The following is an 11,238-nucleotide window of genomic DNA, read 5'->3' on the forward strand; positions in this document are numbered from 1 at the left end:
TAATGAGGGAGTGCTGCACTGTCAGTGCAGTACTGTCAATGGAGGAGGAGATGTCAAACCCAACCCCCATCTGCCTTCGGCTCTATCTCGAAGATCAGGGGACTCCATCCCGCAAGCAACAATCACTTAAGAAAAACAGACGATCCTGTCATTAATTTGTGGGCTATGCAGAGACTGACTGCCATGTTTCCTACATCACAATAGTGACAACACTTCAACAAAATACTCGCTATGTAAGGCGCTATGTAAATGCACGTTCCTTTTTAAAATGCCTCTCTACAAGTCTCCAGGGAAGTGATTTAAACTCAAACCATCCTCAAAAGTACAAACACAACATCCCCCGGCAGAGAACACATCTCTCCTTTATTTATTTTTTGTTCACATTTTGGCTCGATTTTGAAAAAAAAATTTACAGCAGATATAACAACATAAAAAAACTTAGAAAAGGCCAGATCTCCCCAAATGGAGATAGACTTCAGCATATTTTAAAGTGTCACACTCTCCTGTCCCACACTAGACTCACGCTCTCTTTATAGTCTGTGGCTTGTAGCCGGATTCGAACGCTCAGTTCCAACTCCAGATACAAAACCTTCTGCTTCGATTCATTCTTGGGGAGGGGAGCAGAGGTTTCAGGACTGTGTCCATGTTCTCCTTGTATAAAGTTTACCATTTGTATTTTTTTTGGGGGGGGGCGGGTTGCAGCGAGCACTCTGAACTCCTCACGATTGGAGTCTGGTGGTCGGTTGCATTCTCACTCTCTCTGTCCCTCCCCCTCACTCTTCAGCCGTCTCCACCGTGCCCTCTCACTGTCGCTGCAGCCTCAGAGTCCCCGGTCCCCTGAGCTTCGAAAACCCGCTCTTGCCGTCTTTGTCCTTAACCTGCAAGTTCAGAGAGAGAATAAAACAAATCGACCGCTTTCAGTCAACACCAAGGAAGTGTTTATTACACATCTCACATTTTGAAATCGCCCTCATACTTTAAAACAGTAAACTTTTACAAAACTTTAGTAAACTTTTTAAAAAGTTTATTAAAGTTAAACATTAAATTATAATTTAATTTGGATAAATGTTATACTGCGAATTAAAATATTTGCTGAGTTTGTTAAAGTTTACTCAAGTTTGTCAAAGTTTACGAAAGTTTCCAGAAGGTTACTGAAGTTAAAGTTGGAAAACATTACATGTTATACTACGAATTTAAAAGTTTACTAAAGTTTGTAAAAGTTTATTAAACTTTACTAAACTTTGTAAAACATTAGTAAACTTTAACAAACTCAGCAAAACATTTTAATACGCAGTATAACATATTATCCATATTAAATTATTTAACATTTCCAAAATATGTATAAATGATATACTAATCGAGATTTTAGTTAGTCTAATATTTTTATAATACGTGCACGTTTATTTTATATATGCATATTTTCGATGTTTTTACAGTATAGAAAGCTTAATGTGCAAACTGCCACCATTTTTGTGAATCTATCGTTAGTTTAACTTGGAAGGGAATTCACGTTTTGCTTTGAGTTGGGATTTAGTTGGGTCTCTTTTTAAAACGGGAGAAGAGGGAGCTCCCATTCCAGAGGTGATCGAGTAACAGATTAATGACACGCCGTGTGTAACAGTAGAACTGTGACCAATGGGTAAGGCGATACACTCCCCATCGCTGTTTGTTCTACGTGGGGGTCAGTTAGAAAAACAACACCCGGCTTCCTGAAATGTTCCCTGTTTCGCCGGCTCCCTTCCCGCCCCTTCATGTTCCCCGTTCTCAGGCACACCTGATGTCCCACATGGCTTTTATTACCCCGTGGCTGGGAGACACGCACCTCTTGAAGGTAGTTTTGGGCGCTGTGTGGCGGAGTTCAGAAACGTACACTGCTGGGATTGTGTTTTAACAACATCCCCGCAAGTTCAAAAAGTGACCCAAGTAATTAAACGTTTAGGCTAAAATAGCTGACAACGTTACTGGAGCAAGTTTAGGTCAGGCCAACACGGTTTAGCCAACACATTTAATTAGGAATTTCTGCAGGCAAACAGACCATTCGGCCCAACCCGTCTTACTCTCCACACCAGGAAATGAAAAACAATGAAAATCAGTGGGATAATCCAGAGAGGGGGCTTAAAACAGGAGTAAAAAAAAAACAGCCATGTCCTCGGGCACATTTATAAAGTTATGAAATACCAAAATCCAATTCTGATTTAAAGTCACGATTCCCCCAGGGGAACCTCTAATTTATATGGGGGCTACGTGAAAAATTCCACCCCCCAGTAACACAAACGACACATGTGCAATAATAATAATGTAGGAAATGAGCTACAATGTGTGTAATTGAATGGAGTGGCTCAGGTGGCGGTTATGGACATTAAGTGCTATACAAAGCTCGGTGGTTTTGCGAAAACTGGCAGAACCCATTTAATTTGATACTTCACATTTACTGCCGACAATTCAGACTTATTGATTAAATACAGTCTGCAAGTTAAAAATGTAAAAGCCCCGCAGTGTAAGCAGGGCAAAAATCCCGCCGAACTGGAAACCAGCATCTGACAAGTTCTGTTGTTTTAAGAAACGAGGTGTAATTTACATTATTAAGTTCTGATCAAAGTCATCCACTTAAAAACGTCAAATCTGCCTTCTTTGCCCAGATGCTGCTTTGACCTACTGAGCATATCCAATTTGAACTCAGAGTTTTTTGTGTGTGTACACCATCCCTAAGACACGACATCTCATCATATACCTATTGGTAAAAGATATTCTCTCTTCCACCTTCTTCCATCGGGAAACAAAATAGGAAAGTCTGAGGTCCCGTACCAACCGACTCAAGAACAGCTTCTTCCCTGTTGCTGCCATCAGACTTTTGGATGGACCTACCTCACATTAAGTTGATCTTTCTCTACGCCCTAGCTATGACTGTAACCACTACATTTTGCACTCTCTCCTTTCCTTTCCTATGTACGGTATGTGTTGTCTGTATAGCGCGCAAGAAGCAATACTTTTCACTGTGTAGTCATACATGTGATAATAATAAATCAAATCAAAAACGGCTGGCCGTCCCTTTTGAGAAATCGATTTGCCAAAAAAAAGACGTTTTCAACAATTTGACGACTCTTTTTCACAATCTGATTGATCAATAATAACCATTGGCCTCTTCTGTCAATTCCAAGAGATTTCATTGGCTGTGATAATGTAGACTGTGTCTATTTGTGTTTAATAATATTCAAATGTTTAATGGTTATCAATTACTTTTTGGGATCTATTTATGATCATTAAGAGAGTTGAAATGCTTTTTGGAGTAAATATTTAGTTGAATTCCTATTTTATTCTCAGTTAACAGCTTTTAGGTCTTTGATCATTCACCTCCTTCCAAGTGTAAATAGCTTCTGTGAGTCAGTCCTATTGATTTGATGATTTAGTGTAACTTTTTCGTACATGGGATTGCGGAGCCTGAGCTAAATGTGTCACCCATTGCCTGAGATTGGTCAAAAAGTCAAACCCAAGCCTCATTCATTCCGTTGTCACCTCCATTTACATCCAATCTGATTGTGTTTTGACAGAACATTTTCTCTCCGGGTCACTTGATATCCCTAGTCCACGTGGCTGGGAAGGCAGGCGTGTGGCTTGGCCCCATTCTTTGTGCTCTGACCCAGGGAGAATGCAGTAAATACAAAGAGCTGGGAGGGGCTGGGGCATGGAGATGACTTTACCTCCAATCTTTCCTGTTTTCATTTGGAATGTTCCAAGTTTCCACTTGGCATGGAAATTTGGTTCTTCATTCTCTTCCAGCAAAAAAAAAATTCCACAATGGAGGTATTCATTTTATCACATTGTTCCCACTTCTCTTTCATCAATAGTTTTCTGAAGTGGGTCAGAATTGATGTTCTGTGTTGCTAGCTGCAGCCCCTGCATGGTTTATATGCAGTTAGCTTGAATGAGGTTTGATTCATCTTCAAGAACAATAAAATAAAAGCTCAAACTCTAAAAATAACCAAACCGGTATTTACACACCAAACACCAGGGCTGGTTGGCTGTGTGGTTTCATTAACTCTGGGTGAATTCCTGATGCATTAGTCTCATAAGCTACTTGCTGTTGGAGGACAATTCTATTAACTCATGACTCTCCATTGCAATTCTCTCAAAACAGTTTGGAAAATATGCCAATATCACAAGGCATAGTTCTAAAGTGGGTAACCATGGTGACATAGTGGTTAGCCCTACTTCGCCAGGGATCTGGGTTCGATTCCCAGCATTGGGTGACTGCCTGTATGGAGTTTGTATGTTCGCCCCGTGTCTGTATGGGTTTCCTCCCGCGCTGCAAAGATGTGTAGGTTGGGTTGACAGGTCATAGTAAATTGTCCCTCAGCGTCAGGGGGAAATCAAAGGGTAAAATCGTGGGCTTATTGGGATAGGGTCTGGGTGGGATTGTTGACAGTGAAAGTTCAATGGGCTGAATGGCCTCCTTCTGCACTGTAGGGATTCAATGAAGTGAGTCAAATTGAAAATCATTTGCTAAATTATTTTAATTATGAAATTACACTGAGTTAAAGGTTTATTAGCTGGATGGTATCACATTTTTCATAAATTTCAATTCAAATAAAGAAAATATTCTTAATATGGCTTCTCTTTAATCTCCAGTTCAATTATTATAATAAATGTTACAGATATTTAGTGTTAGGCCAAAAACCACTGTAATCTTAAATCTGTTTATATTGCTTCCAAATAGAGGTGCAATATACTGTTTTTCTCCCCAGTGTCGCTCCCAAACTTCCTTCACAGATACAGACATTTTTCCTGACATGTTATATTCATACTGAATGGAACTATTTCTGGTGTTTATGTTGTAGCTTTCCTGTTGAACAGGTGGACGGCATTGGTCTATTATGTCTACAATCAGGGATTGACCCACAAACAGTATTGTGTCTGCACAGCAACTAAGATCAGTTTCTCTGGGACCAAAAGTACCATTAACAAAATACACTGTAGGTGTATCATATATACACCTACACACTCTTTAATATTTTTTGCTATGCTGTGAACTAAATCAACTTTTTGCCTCTATATTTTTCCAAACACATTTAGTAAGATTACAATCTTAAGTAAGTAACAAAGCTTAGATTTTATATTAAAAAACACCAGAGTTTTAAAAATCAACAAAGTCAACATTTATAAAGCATTTTATATTTGTTTACTTTTATGCAAATCTACAGAATTTGTTATATAGATTTCTTTAAATTATGGGAAGATATGACTGAGAATGCAAGATATTAATGAATTTTATGTATGACCATATAACAGTCATGGGCGGCACGGGTGGTGCAATGGTTAGCACTGCTACCTCACAACTCCAGGGACCTGGGTTCAATTCCTGGCTTGGGTCACTGTCTATGCGGAGTTTGCACATTCTCCCCAAGTCTGCATCAGCTTCCTCTGGGTGCTCCAGTTTCCTCCCACATTCCAAAGATGTGCGGGTTAGGTGCATTGGCCATGCTAAATTGCCCCTTAGTGTCCCGGGATGTGTAGGTCAGAGAGATTAGCGGGGTAAATATGTGGGGTTATATAGGGCCTGAGTGGGATTGTTGTCGGTGCAGACTCAATGGGCCAAATAGCGTCCTTCTGCACTGTAGCGATTCTATGATTCATCATTGGACTTCAATATCAATTTGTTTGAAGTACTTAAAGTTGAGTTATCACTTAAGAAGGAGCCAATCTCTAAATGTTAGCTCTTGCACCGTCATTTAAAACATAATTAGGAAAAGGAGCCACATAAATGCAAATAAATAAATCAGAGTTAATCACTCACAAAAACCACTATCTCTGGACATTGATTTTTGATGGTGAGTTATTGTTTATATTCTAATTATTGACTGGAACAACAATGTTCTTTTTGGAAGTTAAGACATGTTGTAAATGACAAGGCCAGGGTTTAAAGTTAGAAAATTAGAATTGATGGGGGATTCATAGAATCATTGAACCCTACAGTGCAGAAAGAGGCCCTTCAGCCCATCGAATCTGCACTGAACACAATCCCTGCCAGGCCCTACCCCCACATCCCTACATATTTTACCCACTAATCCCTCTAACCTACGCATCTCAGGACACTAAGGGGCAATTTTTTTAGCATGACCAATCAACCTAACCCGCACATCTTTAGACTGTGGGAGGAAACCGGAGTACCTGGAGGAAACCCACGCAGACACAGGGAGAATGTGCAAACTCCACGCAGAGTGGTGGCCTAAATCACGAGTGATTTGCATCGGGTACAAATGCCATCACATTTAAATCACTAGTTTGGAAAGGATTATTTGACCAGTTGGGACAAATAGTTCTGTGGTATTTTGGAATACAAATTCTGGAGCTATCTAAGACACAGCTGCATTTTTCTAGTTTGGAGTCAGCCAATTATTCCATCGTAAAGTGTATGAAAGATCATATTGCTCCCCTGGTCAAGTCCGACCTCTGACTTTGAATATCTGACCGATAGTCAGTCACTCCCAACAGATGAGGAGAACAAATTTCAAAATGAATAAAACTAAAATCAAACGTGTGAAAATAATACCAAGCAAAACCAGCTACTCAAAATCAGTTAAGTATTAGTACTAAATTAGATATTTTTTAGCATCAGATCCAGCATGTCAGTTATGGCTCCGTTGGTAGTACTCTCACCTTCAAACTGCAAGGTTCTGGGTTCAAGTCCCAATCCAGGGTTTGAGCCCAGAATTCTACGCTGATACTTTAAGTACAATACCGAGGGAGTGCTGCACTGTTGGTAGTGCTACCTTTTGGTTGAGGCACTGAATCAAGGCCCCACTTTGCTGCCCAGGTATAAAAGATCTCATGGTACTATTTTGAAGAAGGGCAGGATATAAATGCCCACCCGCCCCCTCTGTGTCCTGGTCAATATATTGTCCCTCATTCAATACAAATGATCTGGTCATTAACACATTTTATCTTGCTGTGCACAGCCAGCTTGACCGCTGTGCTTCCTATATCACAACATTGACTAGGTTCAAAGATACTTCATTGGCTGTAAAGCACTCAGAGGCATCATGTGGTGGTGAAAGGCACTATATAAAAGCAAATATCTTCCTTTTCTTCTTTGTATTGTATCTTTAACCCCAGGAGGAGTCACAAGGTACTTCATAGGGTGTTATCAAACATCAGACCATAAGACATAGAAGCAGAATTAGGCCACTCGGCCCATCGAATCTGCTCTGCCATTCAATCATGGCTGATATTTTTCTCATCCCCATTCTCCTGCCTTTTCCCCATAACCCCTGATCCCCTTATTAACCAAGGACCTATTTATCTCTGTTTTAAAGACACTCAATGACCTGGCCTCCACAGCCTTCTACGGCAAAGAGTTCCACAGATTCACCACTCTCTGGCTGAAGAAACTCCTCCACATCTGTTTTAGAGGACCATCCCTTTAGCCTGAGGTTGTACCCTCTGGTTCCAGTTTTTCCTACTAGTGGAAACATCCTCTCCACATCCACTTTACCCAGGCCTCGTAGTATCCTGTAAGTTTCAATAAGATCCCCCCTCACCCTTCTAAACTTCAACAAGTACAGATCCAGAGTCCTCAACCATTCCTCAGACAACAAGCTCTTCATTCCTGGGATCATTCTTATGAACCTCCTCTGGACCCTTTCTAAGGCCAGCAGATCCTTACTTAGATATGGGGCCCAAAATTGCTCACAATACTCCAAATAGTGTCTGACTGGCACCTTATACAGCCTCAGAAGTACATCCCTGCTTTTGTATTCTACAGAAATTATACTAATGTAAAAGAGAAATTAGGCTGTTAGGAATGGGTGACTAAATATGTTATCAATGGGGGATCTAAAAGAAGGATATCAAAGATGAGAGGCAAAGTTGTTCAGTGAATGAATGCCAAAGTTTGGGGCCTAGACAGCTGAAGGCTCATTAATGTTAAGTTGAAGGGAGCTGGGATAACATTGGAGAAACAGAGTTCTTCAGAGGTGTGTGCCTGGGGGAGGTTACAGAAATCAGGGTGGTGGCAAGACGCAAGATAGCCATTGAAAAAGTTTTACTGTTTGTTATTGTCAAAAGTGGGCTTACATTAACAGTGCAATGAAGTTACTGTGAAAATCCCATCATTGCCACACTCCGGCGCCTGTTTGGGTACACTGAGGGAGAATTTAGCACGGCCAATGCATCCTAACCAGCACGTCTTTCGGACTGTGAGAGGAAACCGAAGCACCCAGACGAAACACACAGGGAGAACATGCACAGTGACCCAAAGTGGGAATTGAACCTGGGTCTCTGGCACTGTGAGGCAGCAGTACTAACCACGATGCCAAAGTGCCACCCAAGGAACACAAGGGTGGGATTTTTAAATTCAGTGTTGGTGGCCTGGGAAATGCAGCAACTGATTGAAAAGTTGGTTCTATTGTCTGTTCTCTCCACACAGGCTGTCAGACCTGCTGAGATTTTCCAACGTTTTGTTTTTTTCTGTTTCAGATTCCAGCATTTTGCCTTTATTTATAGCAAGATAAATCTTTTTGACCGAACGTTTGGTCACCCCTGACGAAGAGTCATCTAGACTCTAAATGTTAGCTCTATTCTCTCCCCACAGATGCTGTCAGACCTGCTGAGATTTTCTAGCACCTTGTTTTGGTCACCTCTGTTTGTTTTTATTTGATGTGGGTATGCCGGCGTTGGACTGGTGTAAACACAGTAAAAAGTCTGACAACACCAGGTTTTAGTCCAACCTATTTATTTGATAATATTCTCACAAGCTTTCGAGGGGTTACCCTCTTCGTCAGGTGAATGGAGAGTTCTGGCCTCAGACAGAGCATATAAAGCACAGACAGTTTAGAGATTAATCTCTAAACTGTCTGTGCTTTATATGCTCTGTCTGAGGCCAGAACTCTCTATTCACCTGACGAAGAGGGTAACCCCTCGAAAGCTTGTGAGAATATTATCAAATAAATAGGTTGGACTAAAACCTGGTGTTGTCAGACTTTTTACTGTGTTTTTATTTGACCTGACCTTTACGTCCCTCACCGCTCAATGCAGCTAACTAGGATGCTTTTCTATATTAACAGCTTTATGTTATTGAGAACCTCCATATAGAGCAATGAGACTACTGATTCATTGAATCAATACAGTGTAGAAGGAGGCTATTTGGCCCATCAAGCCGGCACTAGATCCTTTCCCCAAAACCCACACAGTTACCCTGCTAATCTCCCTGACACTAAGGGGCAATTTAGCATGGCCAATGGGAGGAAACCAGAGCACTTAGAGGAAACCCACGCAGACACTGGGAGAACGTACAAACTCCACACAGTCACCCAATGCTGGGAATTGAACCCAGGTCCCTGGCACTGGGAGGCAGCAGTGCTAAGCTCTGTGTCACCATGTCATCCTATTGACTGTTATCTTTGGCCTTTACTTAGCACTGACCCTTCAAACCTGCTGAGTCTTCGACTATAATCTGATCATTAGAAATACTTTGAAAAAAAAGCAAATGCAAGTAAATTGTTGGTATAATAGTTCTATATGAACTCAGTCCTCTTAACAACCTGAGATGTAACCTTTCAAGTATTCACAAAACAAGAATTCAAACTTATTTTTTGGTGTTTTGTGTTTTGTTGAAGGGTTATATCCGAGGTTGTTAAGAGACACAGTTCACATAAAAATATATATATTTAAAAACTTAATAATTAAGAGTAACATCAATGTGTTTGCCTAATTAATGAATCCAAATACATCTTCACTTTGGGAGAATGGTTTTCTCCAGAAAGGGTGTCTAAAGTGGTGATGGAATTGGGTTCAAAATAACTTTCATAGAATCCTACAGGAGGCCATTCAGCCCATCGAGTCTGCACCCACCACAATCCCACCCAGGGCTTATCCCCATTACCCAATGCATTTAACCTAGCTAGTCCCCCTGACACTCAGGGGCAATTTAGCATGGCCAATCCACCTAACACTAAGGGGCAACCTGTACATCATTGGATTGTGGGAGGAAACTGGAGCACCAGGAGGAAACCCACGCAGACATGGGGAGAATGTGTAAACTCCTCACAGATTGGAACCGACGCTGGGATTCGAACCCGGGTCCCTGGCACTGTGAGGCAACAGCTGTGCCACCCCAAGTATTTGAAAGGAAATTGGATAAATATTTGAAAAAGCAACAAAACAGGTGTAAAGTGCGATTGATTGGATCTCAGGGTCAGCACAGGCACAGCGGGCCGAATGGCCTCACTCCGCTGTATCTAATGGGTCGATTTCAGAACAGGATTACTGAGCATTTTGGAGCACGTTGAGGTGGGCTGTTTTGCTGAGCCGCCCACCCCACTCACAGCCAGCCCCAAGAGAGAGGAGCTACCTACCCCTTTCCTTTGGTTGCTGAGGCAGAAGGTACAGATGGACCTGGGCTGGGAGCCCTCATACTCATTCTGGCTGCTGTAGACGGTGGCCAGGCACGGCTGCCCATCCAGGCACTCCTCCCCCACCAGCAGGATGTTGCCCAGGTGGGAGATGTAGCTGGAGGCCAGGCGGAGGGTCTCGATCTTGGAGAGTTTCCTGTCGGCGGGCTCGGTGGGGATGAGTGTCCTCAGGGCGCTGAACGCCGTGTTGACGCTGTGAGTCCTGTCCCTCTCCCTGGCGTTGGCTGCCTGTCGGTGCTTCACCACCACCGTGCTCTTGGAAAAAGCCACCCTCCTCCTCTTGCCGGAGCCGCCGCAGCAGTCGAAGGACTGGTCGGACCCTTCGCTCTCGCTCTTGTTCTCATCGTCGTCGGAGTGCAGGCTGATGTCCGGGTAGAAATGGCGAGCAGCAACCGGTCTCAGCATGGCGAAAGCCATGGGGGCCCCCCCCACCCACCCACCCAACCTGGAGCCACCCACCCACCCACCCACCCTCTTTCCCCCCTACCCTCCCTCCACAACAGCCTCTCAGTGTCCCCCAGCTGGACCGGAGACCAGGGGACATCAGCCGGTGGCGCAGATCAGAGCGGCGCCCCACAACACGCTTGCTCTCATATCATTGAAATCTGTTGTGATAAATCCCCAAGTTCATTTATAACCCGGAGGAGGGGCTTGCGGGAGACACGCAAGCTCTGCAGAAACCAATAGAGTCGTTGTGGGGGGGGGGGGGGGGGAGCTGCCTGTCCCCAAACTCCCATCAATAAACTCTATCCATTGGATGGCAGCAGCAAACTAAACTGTACAGGGGGGGGGGGGGGAGAGAGGGGAAAAAAAACTTTTTGCAAACTTTAAA

General features: G+C 42.8%; 1 protein-coding gene across 1 annotated transcript; it reads right to left on the reverse strand.

Moving 5' to 3' along the window:
• Positions 1 to 344: 344 nt before the first annotated feature.
• Positions 345 to 10,829, reverse strand: LOC145353614 (transcription factor 15-like). Its single transcript, XM_080204379.1, has 2 exons — positions 10,350 to 10,829; positions 345 to 878 (listed from the first exon to the last, which is right to left on the reverse strand). Exons 1-2 carry the CDS (start codon positions 10,821 to 10,823, stop codon positions 804 to 806), a joined length of 549 nt encoding a protein of 182 aa, XP_080060505.1. The 5' UTR covers positions 10,824 to 10,829; the 3' UTR covers positions 345 to 803.
• Between the last annotated feature and the right edge of the window lie 409 nt (positions 10,830 to 11,238).

This window comes from Carcharhinus amblyrhynchos, chromosome 16, assembly GCF_965287045.1.
Source record: "Carcharhinus amblyrhynchos chromosome 16, sCarAmb.v2.hapA, whole genome shotgun sequence".
NCBI lineage: Eukaryota > Metazoa > Chordata > Chondrichthyes > Carcharhiniformes > Carcharhinidae > Carcharhinus > Carcharhinus amblyrhynchos.

What these genes read in the sequence shown, in the direction of transcription:
- LOC145353614 (XM_080204379.1), bottom strand. Translation starts at nt 10,823, where the DNA reads ATGGCTTTCGCCATGCTGAGACCGGTTGCTGCTCGCCATTTCTACCCG. An exon ending in TCAGCAACCAAAGGAAAGGG is followed by an intron (nt 879 to 10,349) that starts GTAGGTAGCTCC and finishes CTGAACTTGCAG; the next exon opens with GTTAAGGACAAAGACGGCAA.